The 15,586-nt window shown below is 44.3% G+C and overlaps 1 protein-coding gene across 3 annotated transcripts in view; it reads left to right on the forward strand.

Moving 5' to 3' along the window:
- The window catches only part of ADGRD1 (adhesion G protein-coupled receptor D1), a 305,590-nt gene that overhangs the window by 44,255 nt on the left and 245,749 nt on the right, over positions 1-15,586 (forward strand). For all 3 annotated transcript variants that reach the window (XM_081174796.1, XM_081174797.1, XM_081174798.1), the window contains 3 exons: positions 749-866; positions 2,433-2,543; positions 15,057-15,132. In XM_081174796.1, coding sequence (XP_081030922.1) covers positions 749-866; positions 2,433-2,543; positions 15,057-15,132 — 305 coding nt within the window. The remainder of the gene's footprint in view (positions 1-748; positions 867-2,432; positions 2,544-15,056; positions 15,133-15,586) is intronic.

Here is a 15,586-nt window from a genome sequence, read left to right on the forward strand (position 1 = left end):
ACCTCGACCCCTAGGAGCTGATTCCTATGTTCTGATCCGTATTGTTTTTTAATTAGTTAATTCACAAATTAGGCTTAAATCATCATCACTAAACATTCCAAACCCTGAATTGAATTGGGGGTGGATCCAGGGTGGGTGGTCCCTAGGTGGTCCTGGATCAGATTGGCCCAATCAGGTGCCAGGGTCCTATCATGGCAGTGCCAGAGGGGTTGCGACCCCAGTCACGGATTTTTGAGGGGGCACTAAGCATGCGCCCCCATGCAGGTGCCCCTAGCCTGGCCTGGCCCAGTACTCCTCCCCTGGCACCAGAGGAACCAACACTTGGAGGGGCACCTGGATGGACCATGCTGGTTTGCCCCTGCCAAGTGCCACATCAACTGGCCTGGCTGCTACCTGTGTGGGTGGGCAGGTGGCACAGCGCAGCCCTGCTTGGCTCTGATGCAGTGTGGGGTCACTCTGGCAGTGTTGGTGGTGAGCACTGGGGTCCCACTGTGGGCTCCTTCACCCTCTGTGCCCTCATTCTCCAGTACACGCACCCCTCCATTGCGTGCATGCCAGCACTGGGCACTGTGAGCTCATGCAACGCTGCTGCCAGGGGCACCAGATCAGCACCCCAGATTATGGTAGGCTATGTGCAGCCCTATCTTCAACAAGGAGTTCTTGCTCTCTCAGTCCCACATTCGACATAAGGTTCCCTTTGCTCCTCCACACAATCATGATCGTGGCTCTTTTTTGGTTTGCTTCTCAGACTGTACCCATTGCTCAAGACTTAGTTGACACAATTGACAGTGTGATGCTTCATGTGGGCCGCAATCTTGGAGGAAGCCCATCAGCCATAACAGTCGAAGGCACATCATCCGTGGCAGGTGAGGCTTATCTGGCACACGTACAGACACCTGTTCTGAAACCAGAATCTGGATAATTGCAATATGACATGTCTGTGTCTGCAGCTTCTCACTTGGTGACAAGGAACAGGAAGGCTTCCTCCCCTCTTTTAATCAGGGCTGGGGGGAGACTGCATCCATCACAAAAGAGTTTATACAGTGGATTGGAGGGAAGGAAGAATATTAACCAATGGCTTTTGATTCGGTTGCAGGTCTCCAAAAGTGGGTTTCTAATGATTCTGTTTCACATGGCTATTGCAGTGATTAGTTGGTGGCCTATCATGCATTGGTCCACACTATTTTAAACCCATGCTTAAAAACATCCTATACTAAGGCAGCTCCAATTCTGCCACCATGGAAAAACTAGTTTCTAGCACACACATCTTTCTTGGATGGGGTAGCTGTGTGGGAACTGATGTTATATTATTGCCTTCGGGAAGGGCTGGTGCACAGACCTCTAGTATTACATGAGACAATACTAGAACTCAGGGGATATGTAATGAAATTATGTGCTGGAGGATTCAGGAAGGACAAAAGAAGCTACAGTGGTACCTCGGGTTAAGAACTTAATTCATTCTGGAGGTCTGTTCTTAACCTGAAACTGTTCTTAACCTGAGGTACTACTTTAGCTAATGGGGCCTCCTGCCACCACCGCATGATTTCTGTTGTGTGTCGAGACCCCGAAGCCACCCCCTCGTTGAGAAATAACACACACAAGGACACGGATATTAGGTTAATGTTATTGGGCAAATTTTGGCCACAACTTTATTGATTACAGAATGTGAGCACTATTGGCTTAGGTAGTGAATGGACCCGACTATATCTGACTCCTGCCCAATGCTCAGGAAGTCTGGTAAGGGTAAACCACCGGAAGGGAGAGCTCTCTCAATGCGTACCAATTCGAGCTCCCCCTGGTGTTCCTGTCGCGGTCGTGTCATGGCCCTAGTTCTGCCCCGGGCTTCGGACAAGATCAACACCCCCGGATTCCTTTAACGGAATACCCTTAAGCTTGGAGGGGCAGGTGATGGCTACACCTCCCCTCCCCCATCACAAGGTCAAACAATGCCGAACCGCAACCCTAACAAAGTTGTGATGATTGCTACGAGGTAGGCGACCACCACATGGCCAGTGCCAATTTGCCAAGTGGAAAAATTCCTACCAGGCCCCTCAACGGTGACCAACCGAGGTCCATAGCAAGGCCAGTGCCTAAAACCTGCAAAATAGGGAGGGAGGGCGGGTGATTGAGGAAGCGAGCCAAAGAGGAAGCCCTCCGGCTCACACCTCTGTTTAAATGGTCCCGGCCATGCCCCCCTGGCCAGTGGATGGTTTGGCCGGGCTCTGACATGGCCGGAACCCCCCAGGCAATGGGGGACTAAGTCCCCCACCCCCGGAAGGGGGTGGGTCGCCACGCGGTCCACCACAACTCCTCCCCACAGGGAAGTGGAGTGGATTTTTCATCCTGAAGCAAAGTTCTTAACCTGAGGTACTATTTGTGTCGCCCCCCTCCCCCTTATCATTGTTTTTGAATGTGCTTGCATCATTACACAGATTACTCTTTGGTCAAGATGCCTCCTCTACACCTGAGCGTGCCCCACTACCGTTTCCCATTGGAAGGGCAGAGTTATATTTCTATCCCTGGAGAAGCATTTCAGAACAAAGGTAAGATCTACTGCTTTATGAAGGATTTATGACGGGGAAGGGTTATCATTCTCCGTTAATTGAACGTGCAAACTGCCTACTGCAGTGATGAGTTCTGCAATCTTCTAACCCAGAGAAGCTGAGGTTTCCCTCCAGGTGTTGTTGGAACACAGCTCTCATTGCTCCTGACCGGTAGCCATGCTAGCTGGGGGAGACGGGAGGTGCAATAGACAACTGCACAGTTTCTATCTGTAGAAATGGGCAAAAGAAGAAAATGGTTAAGAGAGAATGCTGTGCTTTGTCAGGGAGATGCAGAGTTTTAAGCTTACTCTGGTTTTACATGCTATTATTGAGGTCCAGCTGGCACCAGAATCAATGGGAAAGAGACCCATCAGTTACCCATCCTTGTCCTACTAAGCATGTTTGCGATTGTAGGCTTACAGTGCAACCCTACCCATGCATTTTTACTTGGAATAAAACCCCCACTGTGTTCTCTTGGGCTGACTCCTAGGCAGGTGTGTGCCAGGGATTCCTGCTCCCTCAGCCTCCCTTGTCTGCACTGCAAGTGCCCATGCCTGCATTTCTTTAAACATTTTGTTGCCATCGGAATGCTTCAAAACTTCGTAGTAATTTTATTTATCTGTTTATTAGAGTATTTGTACCCCGCTCTTCAACCCCAAAGGCTCTCTGAGCAGCTTACATACAGAGACAGTCCTTGCCTGCAGGCGTACAATCTTAGAAGAACATGATACAAAAGGGTAAAAGCACAGGGAGGGAAGAGGAAATGAAAATGAAAAGGCAGACACCAATTTCTAAACAGTTGTTCCTATAATGACCAGATGGCACAGTTCAGGGGTGCAAGCAGGGGTGTAAGAAGGGGGGGGTGGAGGGGACAGTCCGCCCCGGGTGCCACTTTAGGGGTGTGTGTGACAAGATGGCCCCTGCCTCCCCCCAGCTGTAGAGCAGCCGAGGGCGCACGCAGTCTATATGGGCGCCACTCGAGCAGCGTTCTTATGGGCTGCCGCTCTCTCGCACCGTCCATATGGGCGTCCATACAGGGTGCCTCTCGCACGGTGACCATATGGGCTCGTGCGGCAGCCTGTACAGCCACCGCCCGCGAGTGGCAGCCTGTATGGTGTGCTGCTGTATTCTGCCTTGGTCAGACCCCACCTGGAGTATTGTGTCCAGTCCTGGGTGCCACAATGTAATAAAGATATTGACAACTGGAATGTGTGCAGAGGAGGGCGAACAAGATGATAAAGGGTCTGGAATGCAAGCCTTACAAGGAACGGCTGAGGGAGCTAGGTATGTTTAGCCTGGAGAAGAGGAGATGTGAAAGCCATCTTCAAATATCTAAAGGCTGTCACATGGAGGATGGAGCAAGCTTGTTTTCTTTTTTTTTTTTTAATAAAGTTTTATTGCTTTTTTCCAGGGTAAAAGAAAGGTATATCATCCATAGCACATCAAAAGCAGTTTTACAGAAAAGAAAAGAAGTTATAAGAGAAAAAAAAGAAAAGATTCACATTTTTCACATCCATTTTCATGATCGATCAGACTTCCCCACGTCCCCCATCCCCTGTTTTCTTTACAATAAAAATAAACAGCAAATTAATACCTTATTTCATATGTTTTTGTGTTTTCCTTTAGTTATATAGTCCACAATTTATACATTTCGAAATCTTAACTTAATTTTCAACATTTACCAAATTCAGTACTGAAGCATGTTTTTCCAGAACATTTAGCAAATTCTCAACATTCATATAGCTTATAATATTTTTGTAAATAGTCCTTAAATTTCTTCCAGTCCTCTTCCACAGCGTCTTCTCCCAGGTCTCGGATTCTGGCTGTCATTTCAGCTAATTCCATATAGTCCATCAGCTGCAAGTGCCATTCTTCCAGCGTGGGTAACTCCTGTGCCTTCCAGTGTTTAGCTATAAGAATTCTTGCTGCTGTGGTTGCATATAGAAAGAAAGTTCTATCTTTTTTTAACACTCTCTGGCCCACAATGCCCAGGAGGAAGGCCTCTGGTTTCTTGTGAAAGGTGTATTTAAACACCTTTTTCAACTCGTTATAGATCATTTCCCAGAAGGCCTTCACCCTCGGGCATGCCCACCAGAGGTGAAAAAAGGTTCCCTCAGCTTCCTTACATTTCCAACATTTATTGTCAGACAAATGATATATCTTTGCAAGTTTGACTGGGGTCATGTACCACCTGTATACCATTTTCATGATGTTTTCCTTTAAGGCAGTACATGCCGTAAATTTCATACCGGTGGTCCATAACCTTTCCCAGTCTTCAGACATAATGTTGTACCCGATGTCTTGTGCCCATTTTATCATAGCTGATTTAACTATCTCATCTTGGGTGTTCCACTTAAGCAGCAAATTATACATTCTTGAAAGCACTTTCGTCTTAGGTTCAAGTAATTCTGTCTCTAATTTTGATTTTTCCACCTGGAAACCAATTTTTTTGTCTTTTTTAAAAGTCTCTAAAATTTGGGCATAATGAAACCAATCTCGCACCTTTCCTTTCAGTTTTTCGAAACTCTGCAACCTCCAAGTGTCACCATCTCTTTCAATTATCTCACAATATTTCAGCCAGCCAGTCTCCATATTACGAAATTTTACGGCCTTAGCCTCTACCGGTGATAACCACCTCGGAGTCTTACTTTCGAATAAGTCTTTGTATTTAGTCCAGACAATAAGTAGAGCTTTCCTGACAATATGGTTTTTAAACAGTTTATGAGACTTTGCCTTGTCGTACCAGAGATATGCATGCCAACCAAAAGCATTGCTATGCCCTTCCAGATCTAGGACATCAGTGTTTTCTAACAAAAACCAATCTTTCAACCAGCAGAGGGATGCAGCTTCATAGTACAGTCTTAGGTCCGGCAGGGCAAACCCCCCTCTTTCCTTTGCATCTGTTAATATTTTAAATTTTATTCGGGGCTTTTTGCCCTGCCAGACAAACTTCGCAATGTCCCTCTGCCACTTTCCAAAACATTCCACTCTGTCCACGATCTGAAGGGTTTGAAACAGAAACAACATTCTTGGCAATACATTCATTTTGACTGCAGCTATTCTGCCCGACAAGGTAAGTCTCAGTCTCGACCATGTTTCTAAATCCTTTTTGATTTCCGACCAACATTTTTCATAATTATCTTTAAACAAATTCAAATTTCTCCCAGTCAGGTTAACCCCCAGGTATTTCACTTTTGGAACAACATTTAATTCTGTTTCCTTCTGAAACCCATCTATTTCTGAAGGTGTCAAGTTTTTAGCCAAAACCTTGGTTTTTTGTTTGTTCAGCTTAAGTCCCGCCACCCGACCAAATTCAGAAATTAGTTCTAAGGCTCTTTTTGTACTAGCTTCTGGCTCCTGTAATGTCAAAACCAGGTCATCTGCAAAGGCCTTCAATTTGTATTGTTTTTCCCCGACCTGTATTCCTTCCACCCGCTGGTCCTTCCTAATCATATTCAGCAACACCTCCAGGACAGAAATAAATAACAAGGGTGATAAGGGGCACCCCTGTCGTGTCCCTTTTTCAATTTTAAACTCCTCAGTCACCACGTTGTTTACTATCAATTTAGCTTTTTGCTCTGAATAGATTGCTTCAATACCATTTTGGAACGCCCTTCCCACTCCCATCCCTTCCAAATTTTTCTTCATAAATTTCCAAGATATGTTATCAAAGGCTTTCTCGGCATCTATAAATATCAAAGCTGCCTTCGTGTTCAGATTTGTCTGTAATAACTCCAAAACATCAATGATATTCCTAGTGTTGTCAGACATATGCCTGCCAGGGAGAAAGCCTGCTTGATCTTTATGAATTACTTCATTCAAGACTTTTTTCAATCTGTTTGCCAAAATGTTAGCAAAAATTTTGTAATCCACATTTAGGAGTGAGATAGGGCGATAATTCCTGAGTTGAGTCTTTTCAGATTCCAATTTAGGAATCAAGGTGATGAATGCCTCTTTCCACGATTCGGGTGCCCCCTTTCCTTCCATAATTTGGTTACATACCTCCATTAATGGCTGAACCAAATAATCCTTCAATGTCTTGTAGTATTTGGAGGTAAGCCCATCTGGACCTGGAGATTTGCCTAATTGCATGTTCTGAATGGCACTTTCAATCTCCTGTTGTGTTATTTTGTAATTCAGGGCTGTTTGCTTGTCTTGTGTTAATTTTTGGAGGCCATAACTTCCTAGAAAATTATCTATCTCAGTCTCCACTTGGGGTCCTTGAGTAAACAATTTTCTAAAATATCTCTGGAAGCACTTTCTAATATCTTCTGGTTTCTGAATACATTCTCCCTCAACCTCTAGATTGGTAACAAAGTTCAACTTTTGTCTCTTTTTCAGCTGCCATGCCAGCAGCTTCCCACATTTATTTGCCGATTCGAATGATCTTTGTTTCATTTGTTTAATTTTCCATTCAACTTCTTGATTTATCAATTTTGCATATTGTGCTTGATGGAATTTTATTTCTCTTAAAACTTCTTTTGATTTTGGGTTTAGTCTCAACTTTTTCTCGCCATCTCTTATCTTCTCCAAGATCTTATCCTTTTTACCATTCCAGAGTTTTTTCTTGATAGAGTTCTGCTGTATCAGAAATCCTCTCATCACAGCTTTACTTGCGTCCCAGATTGTTTTCTTTTCCACCAAAGTATTCAAATTTATTTCGAAGTAATCTTTCAGCGTTTTTTGGGCCTTCTTCACAATCTCCTGATCTCTAAACAAATAGTCATTCATTCTCCATCTGAAGGATCCAGCTGGTGCCAGTCTTAAATCTATTTTCAAGGCGTTGTGGTCAGAGCAAGTTTTAGGGCAGATCTCGACTTTTTTTGTCTTAGGTGCCAGTCCTCTAGATGTCCAAATCTGGTCGATTCTTGTCCACGAAAGATGGGCCTCAGAGAAAAAAGTTCCCTCTTTACCTAGAGGGTTCTTTGTTCTCCAGATGTCAATCAAGTCCATATTGTCTGTAAGTTCAAAAAAAGTCTTTGGGAGTCTGCCATCTTTGGTCAAGTTCTGATTTTGAGACTTATCCATATGTGTGGAGACAACTCCATTCATATCACCCATCAGGATGATGTTAGTATAGTCAATATAGTCCAACATTGTCTCATATAGCTTCTTATAAAATTCCGATTTCCCATCGTTTGGTGCATAAATTCCTACAATCAAAAATTTCTCTCCTTGTGCTTGAATTTCAATCGCCAAAATTCTTCCTTGTTCATCTTTAAAGATCAATTTTGGTGCTAGAGTCTCCTTTGCATAAATCACTACTCCTCTTTTTTTTACCTTATCTGATGAGATAAATTCTTGGCCTAGTCTCTTGTTAATTAATACTCTCCTATGGAGCCTAGTCACATGCGTTTCTTGAAGGCAAATAATGTCTAATTGTTCTTTTCTCAAAATATGAAAAATCTTTTTCCTTCTTTCGGGAGAATTTGCGCCATTAATGTTCCAACTGAGAAGCTGTAGAGACATCTTGGACTAATTATTTACCTGCTGGGGTGTCTCCTTTTTCGTTTTTGTCTGGAGGTGGAACCGGATTCAATCCAGGCGGAGGAGGTGGCCAGGCACCTGCTATTCCTTTCCGAAGGTCTTCCCCGTGGTCGTTTAGGAACTTTTCTTGCTCCTCTGCTGTTCTGATTCTTACCCTCACCCCTTTCAAGGTAAAAGATAATCCTTGAGGGAATTCCCACCTGTATGGGATTGTGTTGTTTCTCAGTAAGCTTGCTAGGTCTTTATATGTGGCTCTTAAGTCCAGAAGTTGTTTTGGTATATCTCTAAAAATTTCTGCCTTTTTTCCCTGGATCACCAATGGATTTTTAAAATGCAAGCCGAGTATGGTTTCTTTTTCTTGCCTAGATCTGAAAATGATCAGGCAATCTCTTGGTTTATCCTTCCTAGCCACTCTTCCTAGTCTGAAAGCGGTGACAATTTTAAAGTCTTTTTCCTCTGCCACACCCCAGAATTTGGATAATTCTGTTGTCAAAAATCCAATCAAATCCTCCTTTTCTGATTCTGGAATGTTTCTAATTCTGAGGTTATTTTCCCTATTTTTCAGCTCTGCAAGGGACAGGTACACTTGTTGTTCAGTCACCTGTCTACTCAATGGTCTGACTTCGCCTCTTAATTCCTCTATCCTCTTTTTATTTTCGTCTGCTTTTGTATTTGCTTCCTGTGCCAGTTTCCGATTTTCTGTTGCAGTCTTTTCAATATTATCTATGGCCTGAGAGTTTTTAGAAACTTGGTCTGTCAATTTGTTAATTGAGGCTGTTACCTGGTCAAGTTTAGCAGCTTGTTCATCAAACCTAAGTGCTTGTTCATCCGCTTTCTTGTTCAGTGCTGCCAACTGCTCCAATATTTCTTTAGATACGGAGTCTATCCCTCCAGCAGCCATCTCTCCAAGAGTAGGCTGTATAGCTTGTCCTTCCTGCAGGCCTGTCACAATTGGGACAGATGATCTGCGTGGCTGCACAGGCAGAGTTAATTGCAAAAGTTCAGTTTGTTTTGCTTTTTTTCTTTCTGCAGCCCTTGTTTTTGCTGTGCCACTCATTCCACAGCTGTCCCAGTATCAAGGTCAAATTGTAAATCCCATGGGAAAATTAATTCCAGAAAAAATAAACATCCGGGCAGGAAAATTCCAAGACTAGTAGCAGTTCTCAAATACTATTAAATCCACAATCCAGCAGGGGGAGCTCCCTAAAAATTAGGGAGAAGGATAGGAAATTTCCACCAAAAGTTCCCTTTACACACAAAAGAAAAATATTATCCAAAACAAGGGGGGGGAGCCCCTCTCCTTAAGCTTAAACTGCAGAGAATAAAAGTTCTTTACCAAGGTGCTTGCAACAGTTCCTTTTCCCGGTTACAAAGTAGCCCAATGTTACTTCTAACTTTGTCTACAGTTACTGCAGACCGATGTTACTTGTATCCAGTCAGACCGAGAACAGGGTTTCAAAAATTTGTAATCCACAAGGTAAAAGAAAGAGGAACATAAAATTGTCACTTATAAAACTGTTATGTCCTTTCTTTAACTTTTAATCAATCAAGGTCGAATTTGCAGATAAATTCCAACTCTTTTAAGATTCCTTTCAGCGCTTCAGCTTTAAAGGGGCTTTGCTCAATACTTTAAACAGAGCCGGGAGACTGACTTCCTTTTTAGCGTCTCCCGCTTTCAGCCAAATTTCTCCAAATTTAGTTCGTGCAAAGCTTCAAATTTCCTACTCACGAGTAAGTTGTTTCAGTTCGATTGTTGAAGGAAGAAAGGTCAGCGCTGATCAGCAGCAGCCGCGCGGCTTCACTTCCGCGGAAAGAGCGATGGATCCACAGCACCGCTACCCCCTTCACGTTCCGAAACCCCTTACGGGGTCCCTTCTGCGTTTCGGAGGTCGCTCCTGGTGCCCGCCGAATCCCACGGCCACTGGCTCACTCTACCAGTGGTTTTTCTTCATGGGTCGTCGCTGTGCCGCAGCGCACGACCCTTTTCCGCGGAGCCCCTCTTCAGCAACTGAAGAGGACCGCCATTGCTGAGCGCGCCGCCTCCGGAAGTCCGAGCAAGCTTGTTTTCTCCTGCTCCGGAGGGTAGGATGGAAACCAGTGGATTCAAGTTATGGGGAAGGAGTTTCCAACTAAACATCAGGAAGAACTTGCTAACAGTAAGAGCTGTTTGACAGTAGAACAGACTGTCTCAAGAGGTGATGGACTCTCCTTCATTGGAGATTTTTAAAGCATCAGTTGGATGGCCATCTGTCCTGTATGAGCTAGATGAGATTCCTGCATTTCAGGGGGTTGGACTAGATGACCTTTGGGATCTCTTCCTACTCTACAATTCTATGATTCTATTCTCACTGACAAATGATCCCCAGCTGGCCATTCACTATCCAACTGGCTGGAACCTCTAGCCAATCAGACTGAAATTTACTTGACCCATGCCTCACCTGCTAAACTTTACAGTAGGTTCTTTGCTCTGCTGGAACTGTCACCTAGCAACCGCGGCCAAAAAGGTTTGTAATGCTATAACCATGCAGGGCCTTGTGGGAGTCACAGAGGTCATGAACACCAACCACACACACACACGCATGCAATAAAACTGCAGCCTTAATCGGGCTTCTCTGCACTTGCTAAGTTGGAGGTGAGAGATGCAGGCAGGAAGACTGAGGTGCAGATAGGTATTTAGGAGGGAGGCAAGAACATCAAGCCAAACTTCGGTTAGTCCTTGAGCCAAAAACAATAAAGGCATCTTGACTCTCCTCTCTAGTTCCTGCTGGATTCAAAGGGCTTCCACATGTTGGTCGTAAAGGGGAAAGTACTCCGAAGAGAGTAATTCAAAGAAAACAGAATAGTGTTCGTTTTTTTATATATATAAAAAAAGCTTTTAGAGGCCAGAAATTTGCACACAATTTCCATAAATACCAGATGCAAAACCCAGAAAGGAAGCAAAAGTACCAAACACAACCCAAACACCCATTTATGAATCTGGAGATCAAGTGCCATAAGGATCAGGCAGAGACCAAAACCAAAACCCAGAACCAGAATGTTACCCACTGCTATAAATTACGTTAAGTTCAAGACTTCTCGTCCCTTAACATTGCACATTCCAAGTGGCTTCACGCTCTGACCTCCAACTATTTATTTATTTAAAGATCTATAAACCACACTTTCATATAAAAATATTGTAAGGCATTATGTGTAATATTAAAAAGTACAGTGCTGCGGTGAAAACAATAAAGGCATCAAACACATCTGCAAAAGCTGTTGGGCGGAGAATCCCAGGTTCAAAAGGAGTGCATCCTGAATAAAGCAGTTTTCTGAAGAAATCTGAAAGCGATCAGAGATGACTCCTTCCAAGGAAAGCCAGGATTTGCCACATTTGGTAAACTCTGACTGAATGTCAGCTGAATGAGGAACTTCAAACAGTGCCCCATCAGAAGACCTTGGCGATCAAGTTGTTTAGGGCTTTGCGAATTTAACACAAAGACCTGAACCTGGCCTGGTAGCAAATTGGTGATGGAGGCAGCTCTTTCAGCGGCAGAGTTCAATGGGGACAGCAATCCATTCCTTTGAGAAGAAGAAGAGGAGGAGGAGGAGGAGGAGTTTGGATTTGATATCCCGCTTTATCACTAACCTAGGTAAAGGTAAAGGGACCCCTGACCATTAGGTCCAGTCGTGGCCGACTCTGGGGTTGCGCCGCTCATCTCGCTTTATTGGCCGAGGGAGCTGGCGTACAGCTTCCGGGTCATGTGGCCAGCATGACTAAGCCACTTCTGGCGAAACCGGAGCAGCGCACGGAAACGCTGTTTACCTTCCTGCCGGAGCAGTACCTATTTATCTATTGCACTTTGACGTGCCTTTGAACTGCTAGGTTGGCAGGAGCAGAGACCGAGCAACGGGAGCTCACCCCATCGCGGGGATTCAAACTGCCGACCTTCTGATCGGCAAGTCCTAGGCTCTGTGGTTTAACCCACAGCGCCACCCGCATCCCTTATCACTACCCTAAGGAGTCTCAAAGCGGCCAACAATCTCCTTTCCCTTCCTCACCCACAACAAACACTCTGTGAGGTGAGTGAGGCTGAGAGACTTCAGAGAAGTGTGACTAGCCTAAAGTAGCAGCAGCTGCATGTGGAGGAGTGGAGTCGCGAATCTGGTTCACCAGATTTTGAGTCCACCGCTCTTAACCACTACACCACACTGGAAATCCGGATGCTGCATTCTGCAGCTTCCAGACCAAGGTAGGGCAGCCCTACCTAAAGCATGTTACAGCAATCAAGGCTTCAGGTATGCAATACAGAGTGAATGTGTGCAGGGAAAGGGGGAGCCTTTGTGTGTACAGCTGTATGCTCAAAAACTTCCATATGGTCTAGAATTCTGTGCAATCAGCTCCCTGCATTCAGATGTTTTTGTTGCATGTGTGGACTCAGTTTGTGCCATATCAGAGGTAGGGCTAGTCATTGCAGCCCAGTTTCTGTTTCATATGTTGATACAGGACACGAACAGCTCGCCCCTCACCCATGATCTTTTTCTAGTAACCACCCTTACAACATCAAAATCCTCTGCTGCATACTCTTTTGTCACTCATGTAATCTTTCTAGGCGTTGCCATCTAGTCTTTAGCCAGCAATGTCTGAGCATCAGCATATTTCCTACAACTTCACATTATTTCATCTGAATCACATGCAGCTAAGGCTGTTCATTGTTAGCAGTCATATCTGCACTGCACAGTCAAATCGTGTTGGTTCCTTGCCGCAGAAACAAAGCAGCAAAAAGAAGTTTGGAAGTACCTTAAGATAGATTTATTGGGCCACAATAGGTCTTAATAAGGAACCACGAGACTCTTGGTTGTTTAAACTAGTTCTGCAGCTGTTCTTTCTCTCCGTGGAATTCTAGGAACCACAGTTCTGTGGGATAGATTAGAGACTGTCACCTAATCATATTTCTGAGGATTTTTGGGAGGGGGTGGATCCGAAGTCATGGCTTCTACAGTGGCTTGTATAAAACAGATGCAACTTTGCAGGGCAGATTGTGCATTTTAAAATCTATTTATGAAGGATTGTTTGAACTGCTCTTTGCATTGTGGTTCTCCAGATGACCTGTTTACAGAGTGTTTGTCTTGATTTGATTGCACAACACTTACGTAGAGGTTAGACTCTATCCAGTCTCTATTGAGCATTCATTTTGATTCATTTGCAGGGAGGTTATATGACAATGATCATTCATTCTATTTGCTTGCACACTGTTTATACACCTTCACCTTAATTATTTGTTCTTTGCATACACTTTGGTGCATTTCCCTGTTGCTTTCCTACCTGCAAAAAGTCTAAATAAAAATGCATTTGTTGCAGTAGGATGATAGGAGGTCCATATTACGGGGTGTAAACCCGGATCAAGGAATGTAATAGCATCACTCCATTCTGTCTTGGTCAGACCTCACCTGAAATACTGTGTCCAGTTCTGGGTACTACAGTTTAAGAAGGACCTGGATGGTCTGGAAGATATGCAGAGGAGGGTGACCAAGGTGATCAAGGGTCTGGAAACCAAGCCTTAAGTAGATCGGTTGAGGAAGTTTAGCCTGGTAAAGAGGAAATAGAGAGAAGATCTGATAGCCATCTTCAAATACAGTGGTACCTTGGTTTAAGAAAAGCTTAGTTTATGAACAATTTGGATTAAGAATGCTGCAAACCTGGAAGTAGGTGTTTTGGTTTGTGAACTTTGCCTTGGAAGCAGAACATGTTCCACTTCCTGTTGAGTGTGTTCCATTTGTAAATCGAGTCCCCTGCTGCTATGGGAAAGCATGCCTTGGTTTACAAACGCTTTGGCTTAAGAACAGACTTCCGGGATGGATTAAGTTCATAAACAGGGCCGTCTTACCCATAGGCGCTAGGGGTGCGAGACACCTGGGTGCTGGGCTCTCAGGGGCGCCAGGCCGAGAGTCTGGGGCCTGAGAGTTGAGTCGGGGAAGAGCCTGCCCATTGGCCGGAGCGCTGTGACTGGCTCTTCTGCTGCAGGCGGCTCTGCGTGCGAGTTCGGGGGCGAGCTAGCCAGCAAGATGCTGAGGTGGCCGGCTGGCTCTGCCCTCCTGCGCACCTGGGACTGGGCAACCGGGGGAGGAACTGTGCAGATCTTTGCACCCCAGCACTGCATATGCTTAAGACAGCCCTGCTCGTAAAACAAGGTACCACTGTATGTAAAAGGCTGTCACACGGAAGATGGAGCATGCTTGTTTCTGCTGTTCCACAGGGCAGGGCCTGAACCAATGGCTTCAAATTACATTAAAGGAGATTCCAACTAAATATTAAGAAGAATGGCACAAGCTGTTTGACAGTGGAACAGACTTCATTCGGAAGGTGGTGGATTCTCCTTCCTTTTAAAGCAGAAGTTGGATGGCCATCTGTCATGTATGATCTAATTGAGATTATTGCATTGCAGGGGGTTGGACTTGATAACCCTAGAGGTCCCTTCCAACTCTACAATTCTATAATCCTGAAGTTGCTTCCAATCCCAAAGTTAATCATAGTAGTTCCTGTGAAATTAATGGAACTGATCAACTTAAGTCCATCAATCTGAATGGGTCTACTATAAGTAGAACTTGGCTGGGCACACATCCCAGAGCACTTCAATCGGGCAAACCTGAATTTCTGGTATTCATGTGAATCCTTCCCACAAAATGATTAGCCACTCATTTTGCCTTTGAGTTCGAAGCCATCCAAAGGAGGTTTTACTAGAGACAATATCTATATAATTTAGCTGTTTAGCTTCATTACATTATGAAGGTGGTGAGAAGTCTACACTGTCCTGTGTTGATGTTCCTTTTCTAAAACTCTCTGTGTGTGTCGGGAACTGGGAAGGAGTGTTCCTTCTTTCTTTAAGTGAACAGTTGGAATCCCATGAGAGAAGAAGTGAGGAATGATGGAAGAGGTTACGTTGCCAGTTTACAATGTGGCTTTAAATTGGCTTTCACACCCTCCACTTTTTGCTCAAGCTGCAACACTGGCATGCAATAAACATCCTGTCCCTTTCCCTCTCTCTACAGCTTGGATAACCATTGTGGGACTTCTCTACCATACCATGCACCAATTCTTCGGAAGTATCAGACCAATAGAAACAAAGTAAGTTCCTTATTTAAAAAAAGGCAAGCTGATTGTGTATAATGAAGAGTACTAATATTAAAAGTGGGACCCTGGTAAGAATGGGCAAGTCTGTCAATCTTGGTTTTCATTTATCCCGACATATTTCCATATCAGTTTGAGATTATTATTTTTGGGGGGTAAAGTCCTCATGAGAATTCGCCAGCGTTTTAGTGCAAATTTCTCTTGAAATACAAATTTGTCCCCCTAATATAATGTATGATTTGTAAGTTGTTTTCACTAAAATGTGAGCCTACCATATGCATGTTTTTGTGCACATTGCTTGTTTTTGGAGGCCTTGATTGGCTAAATTGTAAAATTTGTGTGGATTTCGAAAGATGGCTGGTTTTGGTTCTCATCTGGCTTCGTAGAGGGTGAATCATCTTCTGCTGGATCTAGACACGTTAAAAGAAACGTTACAGGAAAACATGTTATA

Source organism: Podarcis bocagei (genome assembly GCF_964188305.1).
Source record: "Podarcis bocagei genome assembly, chromosome: 16".
Lineage (NCBI taxonomy): Eukaryota > Metazoa > Chordata > Lepidosauria > Squamata > Lacertidae > Podarcis > Podarcis bocagei.